The sequence below is a fragment of the Poromitra crassiceps genome (genome assembly GCF_964638095.1).
Source record: "Poromitra crassiceps genome assembly, chromosome: 12".
Lineage (NCBI taxonomy): Eukaryota > Metazoa > Chordata > Actinopteri > Beryciformes > Melamphaidae > Poromitra > Poromitra crassiceps.
Window position 1 is genome coordinate 24,594,850 of NC_139632.1, and position 24,028 is coordinate 24,618,877.

The 24,028-nt window shown below is 42.7% G+C and overlaps 1 protein-coding gene across 1 annotated transcript; it reads right to left on the bottom strand.

The window, feature by feature from the left end:
* slco2a1 (solute carrier organic anion transporter family, member 2A1) lies at nt 1-23,515 on the bottom strand. The gene is made up of 14 exons (XM_083647509.1): nt 23,391-23,515; nt 17,303-17,440; nt 16,181-16,343; nt 14,535-14,747; nt 14,221-14,319; nt 13,736-13,875; nt 12,346-12,418; nt 11,908-12,072; nt 9,908-10,112; nt 9,125-9,272; nt 5,259-5,422; nt 1,466-1,530; nt 1,207-1,327; nt 1-1,071 (listed from the first exon to the last, which is right to left on the bottom strand). The coding sequence occupies exons 1-14, from the start codon at nt 23,448-23,450 to the stop codon at nt 951-953; spliced, it is 1,875 nt and encodes a 624-aa protein (XP_083503635.1). The 5' UTR covers nt 23,451-23,515; the 3' UTR covers nt 1-950.
* Between the last annotated feature and the right edge of the window lie 513 nt (nt 23,516-24,028).

Sequence of the window (24,028 nt, forward strand, 5' to 3'; positions counted from 1 at the left end):
ACAAATAGCCTAGTACATTGTCAATTCTTTTGTATATTTTGATATGTATCTCTACTCTTTAAACATATTTTGAAGTATATGAGTATGGAAACAGACACACAGAAATTATATAAAAGACTGAATTTATTTGTAGCACTTTTAATGGTCAGTAATGCTTACACATTCATTTACTGCACAGTAATGGCAACCAGATAATTGGATGATAGGCTACATTACTAGAAATGAGCACCGTGACCGTACAGGAGCATATTGTGTGCAGCTCATTTCATTTATGAGAAACAGTGTGTTTGATAGAGCTGAAAATCTGTTGCATAGCGATAAAATCAAATGTCATATAATATTGGATTAACACGGTGTAAAATATCAAACAGGTAATACAATTGTCATCTACGCCTCTGTGTATGAGACAAACATCTAAAAAAATAAACTTAAATATTAAGCTAAGTTAGCTACCATATGTTCCCATTACAACTAGAAACCTCAAAGGATAGATTCCTGCCGTAGGAACAAGTAATGAATAACCAAAGACATGTATCCTTTGATCATCAGTCAGACTCTTTCCACTCTTTCAACCAGATCAGACGCATGCAACATGTTGTGAGGTACCACGCAAGAATGGTGTTTTAGCCGACTCCAGTCCTGTCCTGACTTGTAAAGAGCTTATGTTGTAAGAAACTGCCATCATAGCCTTCAGGACATGCTATAAAATCCATCTGAAAACATCTGAAATTCTGATATGGAAAAACTCCCAAGTCCAACCATAGAAGGTCCAGGTGGGGAAGCAGGTCGACACAAATTCAGGTCAGAGTAGGCAAGTCTTGACCTCGGCTTTTCCCGTCCGAGACAGCTTTGGTTCTTCAAAGACATGGACTGGCACTCGGCATTGAGAAATAGGAGCTCAGATCAACAGGATGTCTTTAGACATTTTGGTCAGTAGTGGGGTTAGGGGGTCACAGCGGTCCGTCAGGCCTCTTCTCCAGACTGTACTCCTTGGTCCGCTGCACCTTCCACCCCAGCATCATCAGCAGGGCAATCCCCATTACTTTAAAGCCTACCTGTAGGCCAAAGTACCTGCGGGAGACCGACAGCATCAGCATCGTCAATATTTGATCAATCAATGTTGGCATTGACACTGATAAACTGTGTCAGTCAGCATGTTTGATGTGTGATATATGTATCAATAGTACTTATTGTAAGTTTTCTAACCGGTTCCTCAAGACGTTGTTGTCATAATAACCGCAGCTGAACTTCTTTCCACACACATGCTTCCACCAGATACATGATGTATCAATGGCCATCCCAAAGAGAGCAGGGGCTGGAAGCCAGGCTGGCCAGAGAGAGAGAGAGAGAGAGAGAGAGAGAGAGAGAGGGGGGGAATCCACAATCCACATAAAAATGGAAATTACTTTCATAGAAAGACACGTTAGGTTTTCAAATACAACAACATATTTGTGTCTTCTCTTACCAAGCACTCTCATGAGTAGAAATTGCACTCCTATAGCGAATGACTTCTCTTCACTGGGAACAGTTCTGAAAAATAACAGAAAAAATTTGAAGTTTAACACATTATTTGTTTTTTGTTTTTGTCAGTGTCATTCTATGTTGTACTGTGTCAACCTTGATAGCAATTGATAGCCTACTTCAGACAAAAGAGACATTTTCAGATACTGGATGACGTCAATGGTGAATCAGCAAAAAATGGCTGGCAAATACCTCAATAATAATACAAATACTACAGCAGTATTAGCTCCTCTCACAGTATACAATGATTGACATTGAACGCACAAGTCAGCCACTAGCAGAATTCTCTTCTCCACCATTCACTAACGAGTGTTTGTTGTATGTTATATGTTGCGTAAAACGTCTTTGAGATCTAGAAAAGCGCTATACCCTCCATTTATCATCATTATTATTATTATCATTATTGCTCATACTACTACTAATACTTGGGAGTGGCTCAACCATTTGAGTCACTGAGTTTCAGAGACATGTCTGTGGATCATCAGCAGTGGAAGGAAATATTGTGTTTACGAATGATATGGCCAAATCAGAGCTTATACTGTAAGTGGAAAACCGGTTTCCACTGGGGCCAAAAAGCGAACCCTGAGAAACTCCACAGGTAATGAGTGTTTAAGAAGAAGAGGAAGGGCCATGTCCTTGATGCCTACCCAGAATTTGAGACAGTCAATTAAAATGCATGGTCTGCAGTGTTGAAGGATGCACTAAGATCGAAAAGGATTAAAATCGAACTTTCACCCAAATCTACTGCTAAAACCAGGTCAATGGTTACTTTAATGAGGGGAGTCTCTCTCTATGCATTGAATTGCTCGGAAATGTTATTTTGACTCATGTGATCTGAATTTCCTAAGGGGATCAATAAAGCGCTATCTTATCTTAAGAATATATTAAGTTGAAACAACTTTCTCTTAAAACTTTGATAGAAACAGAAGCTTGAAGAAAGGCCCGCAGTTGCTGGGATGTAAGGGATCTAGGCTTGGTTTTTTAGAAGAGACTAAGCGGTTTTTGTGGTAGTATTAACAAAAAGAAATTGGAGGCGATTTAAAGGAAAGAAACAAGTGGGGTATGTTGTCAAGAAAACCGAACTTGTTTTCACTGTATACATATACATAATGGTTTGTCTTGTGTTCCTAGTATTTCATTTAACTAAAAAAGATGTATTCCAGCTCAAGTAATGGCCAGAATGAGTGGACAGCTAAGGTCCTCAGCTTCACTGCTGGAAGTCCTTGGTACGGCAGCAGATCTGATGCAAGTTAAATATTTTATTAAAAATAGAATTTCCTGTAAAACTAAATATGTAGTGTACCTACTGAAGTGCCCTTGTGGCCTATGTTATATAGGCAAAACGAGCAGGGAACTCAAGACCCGGATAACAGAACACAAAAGCAATATCAGAAACAAGGACATCAAATCCGCTGTAGCGAGGCACTTCAATACTGCTTGTCATGATGTGTGTTCCCTCAGATTTCTAGGTATAGAGGTAGTCGTTCCTCTTAAGAGAGGGGGCGACAGGGATCGTGCTCTTTTACAAAGAGAGGCTTATAGACCCTTCTCATGGGGGCCATTTTGTGTCGAAAAGGCAGAATAAACACAGGTGTAAGCAAAACACTAATGAGGGTTTCCACATTCCAATCATGGAAACCATCATTAGTGTTTTGCTTGCACCTGTGTTTACCCTGCCTTTTCGACACAAAATGGCCCCCATGAGAAGGGTCTATTGGATACACACCCTACAGACAGAACACCCTAGAGGTATGAATGAGGAACTGCTATTGGGTTGCTTTCTTTAATTTTAACTTTTACACTATCATCTATTTGATAGCTTGAATTGTTTGATCTTGGTGTGTTGTCTGACCTTGGTGTATTAATCACCACGTTGTATCTCGAACACCACTGCTCTGTGTTTCAATTAGGTTTGTAATATTATATTTTCTTTTTTCTATTTATCAATGAGGTTTGTTATTTACCTGTCTTTATCTAGCTTTCTAGCTTTTCCCCGTCTGTTTTGAGTGTATTTACCCGGTTTATTTATTTGTGTCTTGTGACCTTACATGAGTGATGCTGTTTCCGGTGTGATGCATTATAAACGTCATCTCCGCCCTGTACTGCACCACACTGAGGAAGGCCTAGGGCCAAAACATGTATGTGCTGTACTACTCCTGACTGAGGTAAATTAAATATTGAAAAGGACTTTTTGAGTGCTGGCTTTTTCTTCTTATTGAGCAAGTTCAGTCAGAACATTTCAACTGGCCAAAATGTAGTTGTGATCCCCCCCCAGCCCCCCCCCCCCCCCCCCCCCCCAGCCCCCCCCCCTTTCAAAGTTGCCACTGCTGAGTGTTGTGTTAAGCGATCTAGAGTGCATTGTCTCTCTGTCAGGCTGCAGTCAACAAATGTAATTCCTGCCCCCATCTCACATCACTAGTGCTGTAGATATGTGATCTACTGTGTGTCCATGCTGTACATTGGCAACCTAATTGCAGACAAAGTAATGTGTCAGTAATGTGTTGTTTTGGAGTAGTATTTTTTTTAAATCAACTCTGATGCTTGACTTTATTTTTTCATTGCTTTTCTGTCATATTACTGAGATATAAATTGAAAACAAAAAAATATACATTGTTTGTTGAATAGTTTAGAACAGTGGTTCTGGAAAATGTTCACGTCAAGGACCCCTAAACTGACACACTAGATCACAGCCCCCATTTGATAAGATTTGGTCCCAGGGTCCCCCATCTGTGACGTCCTTCCCACTCTCCTGGCACTGTCTTGCAGCAAAATCCCTATCCTTTTAATCACAGGCAGCAATGGAATTTATTTCATTGCATTGCTTGAATATGCCAAGATCAAAATCATTTGACAGAACATGTGGTTTTGATCATTATTTTTCCAAATTGAATCCTTGATAATTTAAATTGATTTATTGACTCTTGAATGAAATAAATGAGACGTGCAAAGACACGCGTATTATTTGTTGGATGTTATGCTACAGATTAGCGATAAATTACCCAGACAGACCTCTTTCAGGGCTTTTCTAGGAACAACATCAAGGGAGCAAGCAGTGCACTTCATGTGAGAAATGAGTTCAAATGTGTCCAAAAACAGTTGATCTCAACCTTTTTGTTAAATAACAATGTTAGAAACTCCTCACAGTAAATTCTCTGGGGCGGCTTCAGCACCACTGGGGAGGAGCTGATGAGAGCTTGTTGCATTGAACAGCACCCTTGAATTATTAGAGTTCTTGAATATGAGATCATTGGGGGGGGGGGGGGGGGGGAGCTACTCTGAACATCTTAACTGCTTTCTGACATTTTCTCATGAGGTCTTCCAAAAAGTCATAAAACAGTCATAATCTATTTGCCTTCCATCTACACTTAGCTCTCTTTGGACGTAATGTTGTCATTTAAAGATTTGTTTGTGTGCTTTTGTGTTTGACTTAATTCTTAGCCTTACACAGTAAGGACAACAGTTAATAATAGTCTGGGGCAGAGCAAATGAGACCAGCTCCTCTGTGTTTGATTATACATCTGCAGCCTCTGATAACTTACGAGGAGTAGATTAGTTAAAAACACGAGAGAGGTGCATGTTGGGTAGTGTTCAACAAGATTAAAGGATTCAGCAAGGTTCATAAAATCTTTGGTGTGTTTGGGTTGGACAAAAAACTGATTTTAAAATCATTGAGAATCATACATCATTCATTGCTTTGGACATATTCTATAATGCACTGTCATTTTGTCATCTCTTACCTGAGAACCATCATATATATGGGGTTGTGGGAGAGACTGGCAACCAGCCCTGCCAGGGAGATGATGAACATGACAGGGAGCAGAAGATGAGGGCAGCTGTTTTGACAGGGACCTGGGCGAGCCTCACTCTGCTTGCCAGATATACACCTGCAGCCTGTATAGGACTGAAAGAAAGCAAACACAAAGCTATCATCTGTCAAATTATAAAATGGGTAATATTTGTGTTCTACCTTTTTGTTTTACTACATCGATTTGACTTAAAACAACAGATGGTATACATTCAGGCAGTGTCTCGTCATAGACGCGTGGTCAATGGGTCAGCGTGGGGGAAATCCTCCCATTTCCCCCCACGGCCACGCACACACACATGTTACCGGAAGTAACGTGACCGACTGTATATAGATACATTGCTATAATCTGAAGAAATACAATGGACAGTATAAGAAAATACAGTAAGAAAATAACCATCACTCATGAAAACAAAATAATTATTATCCTTTCAGATTCTGTATACAGGCCCTGGCCCATAGTTAGTATGGGGGCTATGGGCTCAGGCCCGGATCAGCCAGGCACACAGTCACTATAGAACAGGAAATGACATGGGACCACTGTGACTCAAACGCCTTTATCCATTTGCCATGATTGCCAGGAATGAACGACACCATGCCAAGTTCTCATGCAAAGCTAAGGAGTGGCTGACCCCTGACCCTTGTTTGCCGCCTTCCTATTTCCCTAAGCTGCCTGCCAATCTCAACAACTAGAATATGAACAAACCACCTGCTCAGGACCAGTGTTGGGCGTCATAACTCAAAAAAGTAATATATTACACAATACTTCGCCTGAGATGCATTGCCACCTAACTGCCAGTTAACAATATAACATGAAACCTTACATATCCCCATATCAGCAACATCCCTATCCTAATAAGGACATAACAGCCCATCCAATCTAGTTGTGTTGCATAATTGAGTGCATGGAAAAGTACCGCAGTTTTTTCCCCATAATCCTGCAGATTCAATCCTGATCCTGCTGATAATTGAAGAGTTTCTGTAACACAAGTAACGACATACTGTAAGTGTTTGAATAGTAACTGTAATGTGATTACTGGATTTAGGACACGTAATGCCTTACACTACTCGTTACAGACAAATGTAATGTGATTACAGTAATGCATTACTTTGTAATGCGTTACCCCCCCCCCCAACACTGCTCAGGACCGAGTACTAATAGTGCAGCTTGTTTAGCCAACCTGCCCTGTGGCATTTCCCCAGCAGCACATCACTGGGCTCAGGTCTAACCTTTAAGAGTTTCCCCAGCAGCACATCACTAGGCACAGGTCTAACCTTTAAGAGTTTCCTCAGCAGCACATCACTAGGCACAGGTCTAACCTTTAAGAGTTTCCTCAGCAGCACATCACTAGGCACAGGTCTAACCTTTAAGAGTTTCCTCAGCAGCACATCACTAGGCTCAGGTCTAACCTTTAAGAGTTTCCTCAGCAGCACATCACTAGGCACAGGTCTAACCTTTAAGAGTTTCCTCAGCAGCACATCACTGGGCTCAGGTCTAACCTTTAAGAGTTTCCTCAGCAGCACATCACTAGGCACAGGTCTAACCTTTAAGAGTTTCCTCAGCAGCACATCACTAGGCACAGGTCTAACCTTTAAGAGTTTCCTCAGCAGCACATCACCGGGCTCAGGTCTAACCTTTAAGAGTTTCCTCAGCAGCACATCACTAGGCACAGGTCTAACCTTTAAGAGTTTCCTCAGCAGCACATCACTAGGCACAGGTCTAACCTTTAAGAGTTTCCTCAGCAGCACATCACTAGGCTCAGGTCTAACCTTTAAGAGTTTCCTCAGCAGCACATCACTAGGCACAGGTCTAACCTTTAAGAGTTTCCTCAGCAGCACATCACTGGGCTCAGGTCTAACCTTTAAGAGTTTCCTCAGCAGCACATCACTAGGCACAGGTCTAACCTTTAAGAGTTTCCTCAGCAGCACATCACTAGGCACAGGTCTAACCTTTAAGAGTTTCCTCAGCAGCACATCACCGGGCTCAGGTCTAACCTTTAAGAGTTTCCTCAGCAGCACATCACTAGGCACAGGTCTAACCTTTAAGAGTTTCCTCAGCAGCACATCACTAGGCACAGGTCTAACCTTTAAGAGTTTCCTCAGCAGCACATCACTAGGCTCAGGTCTAACCTTTAAGAGTTTCCTCAGCAGCACATCACTAGGCACAGGTCTAACCTTTAAGAGTTTCCTCAGCAGCACATCACTAGGCACAGGTCTAACCTTTAAGAGTTTCCTCAGCAGCACATCACCGGGCTCAGGTCTAACCTTTAAGAGTTTCCTCAGCAGCACATCACTAGGCACAGGTCTAACCTTTAAGAGTTTCCTCAGCAGCACATCACTAGGCACAGGTCTAACCTTTAAGAGTTTCCTCAGCAGCACATCACTAGGCTCAGGTCTAACCTTTAAGAGTTTCCTCAGCAGCACATCACTAGGCACAGGTCTAACCTTTAAGAGTTTCCTCAGCAGCACATCACTAGGCACAGGTCTAACCTTTAAGAGTTTCCTCAGCAGCACATCACTAGGCACAGGTCTAACCTTTAAGAGTTTCCTCAGCAGCACATCACTAGGCACAGGTCTAACCTTTAAGAGTTTCCTCAGCAGCACATCACTAGGCTCAGGTCTAACCTTTAAGAGTTTCCTCAGCAGCACATCACTAGGCACAGGTCTAACCTTTAAGAGTTTCCTCAGCAGCACATCACTCGGCTCAGGTCTAACCTTTAAGAGTTTCCTCAGCAGCACATCACTAGGCACAGGTCTAACCTTTAAGAGTTTCCTCAGCAGCACATCACTAGGCACAGGTCTAACCTTTAAGAGTTTCCTCAGCAGCACATCACTCGGCTCAGGTCTAACCTTTAAGAGTTTCCTCAGCAGCACATCACTCGGCTCAGGTCTAACCTTTAAGAGTTTCCCTCAGTCGACAACCAATGGGGAAAAGTTAGTCTGTGATTGCAGAGGATTAATCCATTAAGCTAGCTGTAGCCACCGCTGTCTGTGACTGGGCTCCAGTATTACACAGCTGAGTCAAACTGACTAATACTCTTATTTGGCAGTCGCACAATCCACCCACTAGTAGATTATTCACAAGCTGGAACACATGGAAGTAGCCCTAGCTCTGTCCCTCTTAAAAAGCCTCCTGTATTGCTCTGTGGCTAATTAGGCATTGATTAGACATTGATGGTGAGCCACCCGCCGGGTGTCAGCAGCACAGCTCTCTCTGCCTGCCCTGCTCTGACCTCTCAGACCAGAAGCTACTGGGTGATGAGGCGAATTTGGTGTGGGCCTTCAGAACAATGCTACCATGCTTTGCTGCATTTTAAAATGCAACGTATAAGAAGTGTGTAATATGTATGTATCCGCTTATATATATGACACAGTCAAAAGCATAAATGCTGGGATAGGGATACTGACATAAAATGGCGATTAATAGCAGGAACGGGGGGAAAGGTGTGTGTGTGTGTGTGTGTGTGTGTGTGTGTGTGTGTGTGTGTGTGTGTGTGTGTGTGTGTGTGTGTGTGTGTGTGTGTGCGTGCGTGCGTGCGTGCGTGCGTGCGTGCGTGCGAGCGAGCGCGCGCGCATGCATGCGTGCGCACGTGTATGTGTATACTGTATATATACTCTTATTACATATTTTACCAAAGCACAGACTCTGACCTTTTAATGGGCCTTGCTATTGGTTACTTGTAATGTTGGTGATTTAAACTTACTCTATTGTTTCAGACATTGTAAGTCATTCTAGATCAAAGTGGCAGCTAAAAGTCTAAAAGGCAAATACAGTGCATGGATAAAATGGACACACACCTGAACCCTGTAGGTGTTGTTCTGGTCTCTGGTGAAGTTGGTGCAGCCAGCATGGCAGGGAGAAATGTATTCGATGCCGTCCGAGCCGCACACTGGGTTGAAGGCGCTGGCAGGGCAGGAGCAGTTGGAATAACACATGGCTAGAGACCTGTGGGTGAACAGAGAGAGTCTTCCACATCACAGCAAACCAAAACAAGTAGCCGGGGCTGAAGTTCAGAGCTATTGTTTGTGCAGTCTGTGTTTCATTAGCATCTGTTTGCTTTTGATGTAACAACATCCGAGTACTTTGCGTTTGCTGGTGGCACTGAGCCAAACAAAAGACTCTTGTCTCATGTTTTGCCAACATCGCTAAGGTTACAATATCTTTTCTAATACGTTTTTTTAAATACTGTACAACTCATATACAGACAGATCATTCCATTTATAAATGCAAGCAAATAAAAGATCTTAAGATGGTTACTAACTGAAATACTCAATAATGAGCGTCACTTTAATGCCAGCAATTTGGTGGTGGAATGAAACTTCTCATTATGTTGTTTACAAAGGAAAATAATCACAGTTCTAATGTGTGCATGATTGATTAGCATCTTTTGTTAACAAGTCACGATGGACATCACAAATAATTAAGACAGTTGTAGCTGACAGGCCTCTCAATACAAAGTAGCTCTGTGAGGAAAGGTTCAGCTCGATTATCTCTGGAACAGTTTGAACATCATGATTTAAGAAACAGGATTATTGTATAAAGATATGAATCTGCGCAGGGCTTGCTCCCTTCTCACTCACCCATGCTGTCCACCTGTCCAATGGTTGACCTCTGAAACGGTCCTGGTGGGACAGCCCATGAAGAAGAGAGGTATATATAGGAGGGTTGAGCAGGTCAGCACGGCCACAGAGAAGCGCGGGATGGCTTTCAGAGAGAGACCTCTCTTCTTCATGATGACCCCACCCAGCAGCATCCCCACCGCTACTGACGGCAGATTCATAGCACCTGGGAAAGATGGAGGGCTTAGAGAACTCCAAGTAGAGACGGCTTTGTTCAAGTGCTGTTTTTATGCGCTTGTGGGATGTGGACATGAATTATATGAGACAAAAATAAATCTCTTTCGATTTTTTCCCCCTTTTCACACGGCCTAAGTGGTCCCGTTCATTACTCCACCCCCTCTGCCAGGGAGGGTGTAGTAGACTCTCACATGCTTCCTCCGATACATGTGGAGTTGCCAACCGCTTCTTTTCACCTGACAGTGAGGAGTTTCACCGGGAGGACATAGGGCATGCGGAGGAACGCTTTATTCTCCCCAGTTCCCCTCCCCGACCAGGACACATACCCTTTCCCGGCTTCCCACCCGCAGACACGGCTAATTGTGTCTGTAGGACCGCCCGACCAAGCCGCTGTAACAATGGAGGCGCAAATCTGCGGCCCTCGTGTTGGTAGGCAAGGGAATAAACCACTACACCACCCGCGTGCTGGAAATCTCTTTCCCTAAAGAGAATTGTTCTTGTCGACTGTACTTGTGATACCTTTGTATCTTGTTGACTGTACTTGTGATACCTCTGTATCTTGTCGACTGTACTTGTGATACCTCTGTATCTTGTTGACTGTACTTGTGATACCTCTGTATCTTGTTGACTGTACTTGTGATACCTCTGTATCTTGTCGACTGTACTTGTGATACCTCTGTATCTTGTTGACTGTACTTGTGATACCTCTGTAACTTGTCGACTGTACTTGTGATACCTCTGTATCTTGTTGACTGTACTTGTGATACCTCTGTATCTTGTTGACTGTACTTGTGATACCTCTGTATCTTGTCGACTGTACTTGTGATACCTCTGTATCTTGTTGACTGTACTTGTGATACCTCTGTATCTTGTCGACTGTACTTGTGATACCTCTGTATCTTGTTGACTGTACTTGTGATACCTCTGTATCTTGTCGACTGTACTTGTGATACCTCTGTATCTTGTCGACTGTACTTGTGATACCTCTGTAACTTGTCGACTGTACTTGTGATACCTCTGGCAATGGAATGATTGATTTTCGGCTTTTGCACCATTGATTTTCTCAGTAAGAAAATGACTATACTGTATGTTCAATTCAAACGGTGACAACAGAAACAAACATCCCAAAGCTACAGTACCCATACACACACATACACATCCTTTGCTAAAAGATAAAGCTACTATAGCCAAACTATTTTGTGTCTAGTTGCAGGAGTTATTCACTTTGAGGGTGCCAATAAAGTATATGGCTAACGTCAGCTCACCAGCTGTTTAGCACACGGAGACAACTGCTGTTCTCTGCCAAGCCCTGCAGCTGATGAAGAGCCCTGAGCGAAACGTTTGCCAGATCATAAATTTATTTAATATGCAGTGTGGACAGTGTTCGAGAGGTTTACCTCTTATAGAAGATGACAGCGCAAACCTACACTTTTACTCTGTGGCAAGTGGCCATGGTCTAAGTGGGATAATACCCTCCAGAGTGTCTATTAAATTATTTTAACAGACTGTTTCACAATGACCATTAAAATGGTTTAATACACCAATATGTGCATTATCCCTTGCCATATTTATCAGTAAATTGATTGCAGAGCGATTCAATTGGGATCTATTAAAATATATTTTGCTGCTCCCCCATCCTTATAGTTGTGCTTCCAACTTAGCGTCTTTGAGTCCTTGAAAAGCGCTATATCCCTATTGTAATTATTATTATTATTATTATTATTATTATTATTATTATTATTATTATTATTATTATTATTATTATTATTATTACTGTTACATACCTATAAGCAGGCTGCTGTAGGCGGCTGTAGCGCTATACTGGCGCTCCAGATACTTATTGAGGAAGGTGGAAAGACCTGCGATCACTGATGAGAAGCAGCACTGAGCCAGGACCGGCATCAAGAAGAGAGGGCTCAACAGGAGACGCACAAACATTCTGGGGAACACTGATCACACACACACACACACACACACACGAACGACACAAAAAGGTCTGATTATTTCACTGATACTGGACATGACTTGAGCAAACACTCAAGAACAACATGCTAACATTGTAAAACTGTGGCATCAAATCGCCACTAGAATAGAGGTTTATTTGAAGAGGGCGTAACCAAACATGGTCAAGTCCAATTAAAACTGATGGGATATACATTGTTTGTGTGACAGGTACAACCTGTGCCTATATCTGCAAAGCAGTCTGGATATAATGAACTTACTCTTCAGGAAATCAAGTAATGAGACATCTGGCTTCTTCAAGTCTTCATTCATGTCAGTTTCTGTCCCGATCACCTATGGAATAACATTACGTCTTGTAAGGAGCATGTATGTAACGATGATCTGATTCAAATGTCGTATCAGTCATGAGCGTTTCTTTCTTTTTCTCTTCATGTCACATTCTGCAGATACAACAAGCCCCTCTCCCTTTGTAAGATAACATGACATTTATTGTCATCTTGTAGTAGTTTATGCTGCATTTGGAAGTGTTCATGCATTCAAACGGCCAAGTGACATGATTCCAGTTTTCTGGAGACTTTAGTTGCTCATAATTATTTGTTTTCACACTGACACTTCTTAGCAAGAGGAATATCAGAGCATTTGTGTTTTACAGCAAATTAAACATTGCAATGTCAAATGCACACACGCACATGCACACGCACGAACACACACACACACACACACACACACAATGTCGTGTGCCACCATTGCATTTTATTCTAAATGTCTATCAGGGCAATCTTCCAATCCTTTTTTAATTTACAGAAACACCATCACCTCCACATTGGTTCTATTTGGGTGCTTTGTATTATAAACTAATTTGCCCTATTCTATTTATAGCTGTGGGTCAAATTGGGTCAAAAACATAGGTATGTGTCACAGTAAAATGTGCCACCATTCACAAATGTCTGTTTCATATGAGGATAAAGTTGATTCCCATGTGATAAAACATGTTAGCTCTGCATGAGTCTTCATTCAAATTGAATTGCATCAGATTAAAAAGGATTGCAATCATATAGAAGGCCTGACCTACTCAAAGATATCTTTCAGGTAATCTATTTGATCATGAATCACTAACTACATATCGAGATTCATATCAAATTGGCGAAAGATTCATTTCCTTATTATTTACATAATATTGCCAGGTCATGTCCGGGACACAGCTGGATGGGCCAAAATGCCCAGGCGGGGGGTGAAAAATGTCGTTACTCACTTAGTCTTATCGCATGTTTAAATGTTTCTGCAGACAGCTTGAAAGTTCTTATACAAACAACAAGGAGAAATTGAAATAACAAATAAGTGCGCTCTGGGAATCTACAAAGTGGATGGCGTCATTATGAAATATTATACCTGAGGTGGAGAAACCTTATTTTGTAACTCTAGAATCTAGATTATGAATGAGCAAGACAGGAAAAATAAACCTATGCAATACTGACATAAAGCCAGTAGATGTCAGTAAACTATGAGAGATACTGTATATGAGCCCACAATTATACTTCCCTCAAACATTAAATATGCTCCATCCATACAACCTATACAATATATATTCAATAATGTTTAATCATAAAAAAGGAGCTGTCCTACTTGAACAGCTCTGTGAGTGTGACTTACATTGCCTTCATAAGGCATTCTGCGAGGGAAGAAGAAGTAGGGGATGGAGGTGAGAGCCAGGCCGGCTGAGGTGATGAGCAGACCCATCCACCAGGCCCCCACCCAGCGGGGGTCACTGGGGCTCAGCTCTTTGTTGGCTACTGCAAGACACAAGACAGACAGTGAATATTGAGGCACCACATACAACACAACACCGTACCATCCATTCTGCTTTCATCTGGCTATCAACACCTGTAGGACATCTTTAAAGTTAAATTAACTCCTATTACCTGTGCTTAGTGGAAAACAGAGTATCTTTCATGGTAACCTCATCCTGCAGTAGTAGGTGTAGAGTTATACATTTCTAACCAATAAAACAATCAGATTTTTTTTAATCCCACCCTCTGCACCCCTCCCATTTAATAAAACCGTGTAATATTCCATTGGTTTAGACTTTTGAAATGCATCAACTCAAGGACGTCTTTAAGAGTCTTTAAAGCCATTACCTAAGCCGGTTCTGTCCACGTCGACGTAGATCCTCAGCATGACCGAGCCCAGCAGGTAGCCAAAGGCAGGCCCAAACACAGATATGGAGAAGAGAATGGCTGTGAAGCACAGACAGTGGCTGTGAAGCAGGGGTTACAAGGCTATTGTTCTATTATGATATCCTCGCCAAATACTTCTACATCTTCTTAGGATACTGTCAGGCTTATCTACTGTACATGCAGAATCACCCAGTATGGCACCGTGGCCCTGAGATGATGTCCTGGATCTGTTTATCTAAACAAATCAATCAACCAGTGAACTGCAGGCCATTCACCTATGTAAAGAGGGGAGTTGCCGGGCCCAGCGAAGTCATCCACGTAGGAAATCCCAAACGGTTGGATGGGTACTGAGCCCAGGCCAAACAGCAGCTGAGCACTGCCCATGAGCAGCCACAGGTTGTTGGTGTCAGCCAGGCGCTTGGTCTCGTCGCCGCCGCACGCCTCCGGGCTGCTCGAGTTCGCCTGCAGGTTGCAAATGTCGTGGCGATCTGGAAAGCACGGGACGCATATCATTATCACAGGGTGCAGAGGGAAAGCACAAAGGCAGCGATCGTTAATGACAGGCCACTGAGTGCAGATAGGCAGTCTGCTTTAATTTCCTGCAGTCTCTCTGACCCTCCACTGGCACGCTGCATGAGGCCAGGTTACTCTGTCTGAGGGCAACATTGAGGAAGGAAGAGGGAGAGAATGTTAAAACAAATTAAATGCCCTGGAGATAACTCTAATCTTTCTTCAAGTGCATAGAGATGAGGCATTTCCATGTGATTTATGCAGGGGCTATCCAGCTGAACCCCTGCATGAATCAAGATGGAAATGGCTAATCTCTATGCTTTCTAAACACTCCAGCAGCCCCCGTCCCCGCACGTCCCTCCAGACACTGAGACGACTCCTACTGACTGTGCGTCCCTCCAGACACTGAGACGACTCCTACTGACTGTGTGTCCCTCCAGACACTGAGACGACTCCTACTGAGTGTGTGTCCCTCCAGACACTGAGACGACTCCTACTGACTGTGCGTCCCTCCAGACACTGGGACGACTCCTACTGACTGTGCGTCCCTCAAGACACTGGGACGACTCCTACTGACTGTGCGTCCCTCCAGACACTGAGACGACTCCTACTGACTGTGCGTCCCTCCAGACACTGGGACGACTCCTACTGACTGTGCGTCCCTCCAGACACTGAGATGACTGCTATGGCTGTGGAGTGAGTCCCTGTCGTACACCACAGTGCTCCTAATGTAAAGTGCCATCAATTGTAGTGACATATTTGTACATTCATGAGTCCTCTGCTCTGGACTGAGTCACAGCAGCTGTCACAGCAGTGCCAGTGAACACAGAGTAGCAGTGTGGTCCTGCAGTGCAGGGCTAGGTGGAAACTCTGTCTTACCGCCAGTGTTGGGCAAGTTACTGAAAATTTGTATACTTATAGTTACTAGTTACTTGTCTCAAAAAGTAGTTTCTTTACAAATTACAGCATAATACAAGTAATTAGTTAGAGGCAAAGTAACTTTTGCATTACTTTTAAAAGTCTGCTTTGATTGGCTTATTAATGCACACATTCTTTTAGTGTTGCTGTGGCACAGTTTGGGACAAGACATACTGTCAAATTGTATCTATCATTATCATCTATAATTGTCTTATATATATATTGGCTTATAGCTATGTCTACAGGCTCTGGCTGCAGCTGTGGCGTGTGGAGCTTTTTTGCCAGGGAGGGAGGTGGCGTCTCTCCCCGGAATAGGTCCGATGATCATAAACCAGATATTCCTCTGAAGTTGCCTGCTATTTTCACCTCCTAAAGTAACTAGTAATAGCCTATTTAAATTGAAGTAATTGTAATTGACTTACTACATTTGAAAAAGTACTACTACTAGTTACTAGTTACTGCAAAAATAGTTTAATTTCCCAACACTGCTTACCGTGTAGAACGGAATCATATTCATAGGGTTGGGATAAAAAGTGAGGTAAGGTCAGCATCATGGCACTGATGGCCATCAGTATTCCGCCGATTCCAATGAGTCGAGGGCGGTGGACCCGATTTCCAAGGTAGCTCACAAACACTATCAGCACAGTGTTGCCCACCTGAGGAACAGAGAAATGTGTTTCAAACAAGACCGACACAGACAAGCACATCTTCTCTAAGGCTTCAAGAACACTTGTCATTTCGATGTGACCTTTATCACCAGCTCCTGGGATGCGTTAAGTAGCAGATATGAGACCGGTCTCAGAGTTTGCCGGCATTGCTGCAGAATCTTCAACGAGAAGATTAAGATTAAGATTAAGATTAAGATTAAGATGAAGAAGATTAGGAGAGGGCCTATCCTAATCTTCTTCAGATGCCATTTCCACGCCAGGTTTGGGGCAATCTTCTCTGAGAAAAATCTCATTTAGTGAATTGCTGAGTGTAGCCTAACCTCAGCCCAGGAGAGGAGAGGCCCTGAGCAATACAGTACGGTAATTGAAAATAGCTGGGTGGCATATGTCAACAAAGAGATCTCATTCATGACTAGCGAAGCGTGGACATGCACACTTGAAACCTGCAAATACTGGGAGACACTTGTGTGAGATACATTTACAAAATTCCACATCAATTATTTCAATATTCTTTAGCTCAGTGTTTCCCAAAGTGGGGTCCGGGGACCCCCAGGGTTCCTTGAGGGGGTTGCATGTGGCCCCCAGCAAAAAAGGGGAATCATTTATTTTCACTACAATACCACCCATACTGTAAGTAACACAATAACAGAAATGATGACATCTAAAAGCAGAAAATCTTATCAGAGGGGACCTGGGACAAAATCTTATCAAATGGGGGTCCGTGGTCTAATTGTGTCAGGGTCGTTGATGAGAAAATGTTTGAGAACCATCGCTTTAGTTGCCTTCGTCCACTAGTTGAAATAAAATTGTTCCAAAAATGTCCCAATTGAATTGTCAGGAAGTGTGATTCTGATAAGCTGCTTGTTCTGCAATTCCTTCTTTGTCACCGGTATATCCTTGAAATAAATCTATCATGCTCTTAAACTGCATGTTACATTTGGCAGTACCTCATGGAGGGAGGAAATGGTTCCAGACGAGTAGCTGTTGAGGCCGAAGCGCCGCTCGATGGTGGTGATGGTGCTCTTGAAGTAGGAGCTGTAGAGCAGCTGAGTGAGCTGTAGGAGGCCATGGCACAACACAAACAGCTGGGGGGGACAGGAGAGGAGAGGAGGGGTGAGACTGGGAGGAATCTACAGAAGAGCACAAGTTCTGGCTGACAAACACATAAGAATGGGTGTTACAGAAATGTCACATCTGTGAGGGGGTTCGAAGTCATTCTTCCATGTCCTGCTTCATTGCAATGCCTTGTCTGCATGTAAACTAGTGCAGATGTTGATGAACGTCAGAACGTGTGTTACATTGATGCCAGAGAACAGGGGGAAGTGGGGTCCGGGGACCCCCAGGGGTCCTTGTGGGGGTTCCAGGCGGTCCGCAGCAAAAAGGGGAATCATTTATTTTCACTATAATTTCATCCATACACACACAATGACAAAATGAATGACTATGGACGGTCATGGGTGTCATACATGCTCAGTAATAAAACATCTAAAAGCTAAAATCTTATCAGATGGGGGACCCTGGGACAAAGTCTTATCAAATGGGGGTCCATGCTCCAATGTATGCCAGTTAGGGGTCCTTGATGTGAAAACGTTTGAGAACCACTGCAAAGCAAGAATTATTCTGAAACATAAATACAGAAAAAGGTACCCAAGATATAAACTGTGTGTGTGTGTGTGTGTGTGTGTGTGTGTGTGTGTGTGTGTGTGTGTGTGTGTGCTCGCACGTACGTGTGTGTGTGTGTGTGTGTGTGTGTGTGTGTGTGTGTGTGTGTGTGTGCGCGCGCGCGTGTGCGTGTGTGTGTGTGTGTGTGTATGTGTGTGTGTGCGCGCGTGCATGCGCATGCATGCTTGTGTGTGTGTGTGTGTGTTCGCGTGCGTGTGTTTATCACCCATTTCTATCTAAAAAGACCTGTGGCAAGTGTATGGTCCTACAATAAAAAAAACCCTGTGATGGATCCAATGGTACCAATAGGTTATGGTCTTGAAATACAATCTGTGTGTGTCTGTCAAACTGTGTTCAAATGCATAGACAGGAGACACCTTGAAAAGAATACATCCCTATTTTGGCTTCACTCACATGTCGACAGAACAGGCTGCAGGCCTCCAACATATTCTCCCTGAGAGGCCACTTTCCAAAAGAGCAATTATCTACAGATGAAAGTTATTTCTTACCGCAGATCAGTCATTCATATGCTTTTTGGACGAGCTGAAAATAATTGCTACAAAAGATATGGAAATGTATGATTCGATATTGAGGTCAAGGAATCTGTGTTACCCAATTACTCGGCTTTAAGAGATTTGTGCAAAGATCAAAGTCACTGATTGGACGGATCCCCAGTGATCTGTGTGAGCCTCTGTGTGTGTGTGTGTGTGTGTGTGTGTGTGTGTGTGTGTGTGTGTGTGTGTGTGTGTGTGTGTGTGTGTGTGTGTGTGTGTGTGTGTGTGTGTGTGTGTGTGTGTGTGTGTGTGTGTGTGTGTGAGCCTCTGTGTGTGTGCTGGCAGACGGACGCAGCCACTTGTATGACACCCTTCAAATGGATTCAACTGCTTTCGAGGCCATGAATGCATGAAGCATGCTGATTATACATGTTGAGATTTGGAGTGAATTTGCTATGAAAACACAAGTATTCAATCCACGCCTTCTGTAATTTAACGCCTGCCAGACAAGCTGAGGGAGAATACACACTCCTTTCGACCCTTTCGCCTCTGGAACAGTTAATTCTCCCTTCAAAGCTTGGCTTTATGGTTTGTTAGCACACACAATAGACGCTTATTACAGCACTGATAATATTTCATCCTCATTTTGCGTCAAAGAGGCTTCAATGATTGAAATGCTTTTGAGGGCCCCCAGTTGCTCAGGCAGGCATACAAGGTCTTTTGTTTGTGATTTAGATTAAAACAAACAATTAGTCCATATGGTAAACTCTTTTCCTACACAGCAGCCCTACAGTAGGTCAACCCAAAATCCCTTCAGCTTTTAGTCCAGTAACATATTTGTATTTTTCCAATTCAAACGGTTGATCCAAATATCATGTTTTAGAGCCAGCAAATATACTTCATATCTTGCCCTCTGGGTTTTAGTTTAGTAGACTGGCGTTAGTATTAGGACAAGTTAATCACTTAAAAAAGCACATCATTCAGCTTTAGACTGGGAGGTGGAGGGAGAAGTGTCTTCTTGTGCCAAATCATCAATAACAAACTACACTATAGGTCAAAGATTCCTGATACAGGAGTGTTACATCATGTTGAAAGTTGGATGGGGTATTGGTGTGAGAAATTGTGCAAAAGAGAAAGAGTGAAAGCAGAAATAGAGGCGTCGTGTTGGAAAGTGCAGTGCCTCATCTCTCTGGCATCTCTCTGAGCTTTCATCACGACCTGTACTGTACTGCTGATCAACTGGAGACGCCTCCTCACAAAGTCAGATGCAGGCCTTGCTGTTCAGAATCACAATCAGAATTATTTTATTCTGCCATAGTATGTTTGCACATACACGGAAATTGTCTTGGTGTAGAAGGTGCACTGCTCCTAGTTCTAGGAAGGTTCCTAGTAGAGGATGGGTAAAATGCAGAGGATGAATTTCCCCAAGGGGATAAATAAAGGATAACTTAACTTAACTTAACTTAACAAGGTGTGTTTATCCACATTGTAAGATTAAACACATTTGACTTGCATGCAGGCAAGTCTGACATTGAACCGCCACATTTCAAACAGTAAACTTGAGAAAGATCCCATTCCTTCATGGATCTCGACCATCCTTCTCCCTCTTCAACTCTCTCAGCTCAGCCTGTCTGGGCGTTGTTGTCCCAGCCCTCTGCCCTGCTGCGAGGGAAGAATTGAGGGAAGTTTTGACTTCAATTTCAAATGCTTTTATTTCAGGGGCACGTGTTGGGGCCACTGGGCTGGACAGCCATGCATTTCCACGAGGAAGTTGTTTTTGCGACATATATACACCAAAGTAAAACGCCTGTCCTTTCAATAACAAGACGAAAAAGGAAAAGATCTGTAGGAAATCCCCCAATATACTTGAAAGAAGCCGCTCATAGCCACAGAAACACTTCCCATCCATTGTGAAAGAGACATAAATCATTTTTGCTACACAATTAGCATTGTGAACAAAGGTCTCAGAAATGACCATTTTCTCTCATTTCTGTGTTAATACAAGTCCATGAAAAGCAGCAGCACAAAGACACCTGGTGAAATAAACCTGCTTGCAATTCTGGGTTAAAACAAAATTGACCCATCCTCTCAGGTGCATTGATAAAGAGCACTGAAGCCATGTGAAAACCATATAAATTAGGTGAACAGATCAGAGAGGAACGCAGTACAACATCTAACCCAGCATGTGTGCTGTGAAACTAAGGTGAGCGCCTAGGTAAGAAACCTAGCTTGGATGTTGGCGGACAGGAGGTGGGGTAGTCTTGGGAGAATTTAAATGGCACACCTTGTATGTGTAACCCAGGTGTAGTCAAGGTGGAGCCCACAGATAAGTTCAAAGTGGGGAAAAGACAAACAGAACGTCCTGATGCAAGTGAGTCAATAGAAAGCAAAGCACTATGTACAGCATGTACTGTACTAGTGTGGAGAAACGATGGATGTTATGATCGCTTCCAGTGAAACCTGTGCTGACCTGCTGGCACTCGGACTGCAGTGCAGAGTGATTCGTTTCATGCGAAAAAAGGAATGGTGCCAATTTTCCTTGCTGCAATTTCTAGACAGTACGGCCAAGAGTAAGCAAAGTTGTAGCACTGTTGTTGACAGATGAGGAGATGTAAAAACCCCACGAGTCAATGGGACAAATCACAAATTTCCCAAAATGCACACATGAAGGTGGACGATTGTGTTGCTGATCTGGCCTTCCGCCACTTCCTCCACTCACCCAAGTGAGAAAGAATAGCTTGATTTGATCGACAGTTGCCAAGTCTGCTCAGAGGTGTAGCTCTCGCGTTATCTTAGCATTCCATTGTAAGTGATCATGTGCAATTCAATCGCTTTCAACATCCAAATTTGTTCTCTCCAAGTATGAAGAAATGAAGGTTCACTGTAAACAACGCTCAAAGGAAATTAACATGTTTGGCAATGACATAACCATGATACCCCATCCCCAAACACACGCGCACGCGCACACACACGCACACACACACACACGCACACGCGCACGCGCACGCGCACACACACGCACACACACACACACACACACACACACGCACACGCACACACACACACACACACATACACACACACACACACACGCACACGCACACACACACACACACACACACACACACTGTATAATTAGGGGGCTTTGAAGTGATGATTTAAAATTGGGAGTGGGAGATCCAAGAGATGCCATAATTCCCAAACTGCACATTGAATCTGACCCTAAATGGACACACAGCGGTCTGTGTGAGAATGATGACAAAAATAACTGGTAAACACCACTTTGCCTCCAAGTGAGTTTAGATGTACGGCCTTATCTCTGTGAATGTTTGCTGGAGTCTGATATCCAAATCCAAGCAGCAGAGAAGAGCGTGCTGCAAACCAAACAGGGACAGGGGGTCAAGCCAGAAACGGGCGGCCTGATTTGATCATTTTGATTGTCAATTAGTCTGAGTAGAGAGATGCTCACTATTCAGCATCACTCCAAGGTTTAATTGAAAAAATATATATATTTCACATAACGAGATTGTTAGGCAGAGGGCTCGACTTCTGCACTTTGAAGATGCCGACTGTTTTTGCTGCCCCAACAAATCAAAATCAAGGAAAGAAGAGCTTGTATGTTTCTTTTTAGTATCCGTATCAGTCATATTTCATTCACTCAACACAGTTCCTGTGGAGAGGACAAGCCTTCTCTCGCTTTGAGTTTTTTAAAGTAACCAGCAACCTGCAACATAAAAACTATTACTCACTCCCCCGAAACAAGAACCTGTTTCAATCGTTCCCATGATTGCCACAGTACTAAAGCAATAACAACGACTCCTTATGGCCCTCAACGCTGCCTGTTATGTTTGTCCTTCGTGTTCAGTGTGACTCTTAACATTTGACCCACAATTGCAGAAGGTATACCAATATTTGAATTAGATAATAGTTAGCTGGCACATATAGGTTATGTCAAAATTGCACTTCTGATTGCAAAGGATTTAATGACAGAAAAACAAACAAGTCCTCCTTTTGTCCCCACATTCCCCTACTTTATCTGTGTAAATGAGATATAACAATTTAAACGGGGGAATTTTCCTCTCTTTTTCTATTGCATAAACAGATTATAAGTGTTCAATTTGGTGTCAATATTTGTCTGAGAAACACCATGAAACATTGCATAGTAAAATAATCACTGTGTGAACAATTTTTGCAATAGCATTTACCATTCACTGCTGTGGATGGAATTTTACCATAATGTATTACAGTAGTACAACCTACTCACATTTATTAAGACACACACAAAAGATAATGTACTAGCCTACTGACCTTGATCACTTATATTGATTATAAACATCCTTTAGAACTTTACAACAAACCATAGCCTACTTCAGGAAAATTGCAACATTTGAGATTTCTTTTTTATGTTCTGTGTTATGTTAAATTGTGTACTGATACTAGGCTATAAATCTACAATTAAATCTGATCTGAATTACATCTGACCTGGAAGAAACAAACGTATGTTACAGCTAGTCAGATAGCCTACCTGTTGCTGGTGAAGCTCAATTAAGTAACTTGGGAATACTTCTAGGAGGCACGTTTTCTGAGAAAGACAGGTCTTTGTATGACCTCAGATAATACTGCTGACACTGTCTTCTCGGGATATGATTCAACTATTACTTCATCACTTTCATTATCATCTCTGTCAAGTTGTGCAACCTCATGAAAGGGAATAAACAGGTGGTTATATAGCCTAAACAATGGAGGAAAAAAAGTGCTGCAGGTCAAAACAAGACGTTATAGCTAAGCTACTGTTATTGTATTATTATTATTATTGCAAATTGAACGTCTCTTCACTCACACTGTATGATGAAACTGTGACAACAACGCTGATGCCTACCTTTATGTTGCAAAATATTGACCTTGGCTTCTTCATTTCTTTGGGGGAATAGATCTCCATTAGTTTAGGCGCTGTCCTGTCCAAGTAGCCCACCAACACACACTGGCAAGCCGCAAGAATGTTGCCTGTCCTGACGAGGTTAGTGTCAGAGTGAGATGTCTTGTCCGCTCTGCACTGCCTTAGTTTATATGGCTGTCAGTGATGTAACTGGACTCAGCCCACAGCCCCACGCGTCAATGTTTTGAAAGTATGAATTAGAGAGAACAGATAGTTCCGCGGCTGCGTCTTGATTGGCTGAGTCACCTTCAAAGCCGTCGTAAAACTACTCCATAGACGCACACCTGTGACCGCATATTAATACACTGAGTGAATCTGATGCGTCACTTAACTACATTATTCAAACTCTGGCCGAGAGCCAACAGATCTAGAGGATATTCTAGCCTACATAGGCTTGAGGAAATAGCATTGATAATACAATCTAGTTAGATTATTGTTAATATATTACATGGGATGATGATAGAGGCATATTCATTAAGGCCAGTTACACTTGACATTTCATTTAATTCAGTTTTTGAAGACTTCCAGCTTGGGCATTTTTGGCTTCAAAATAAATGCACGGTTAAATGTGTATTAAACCA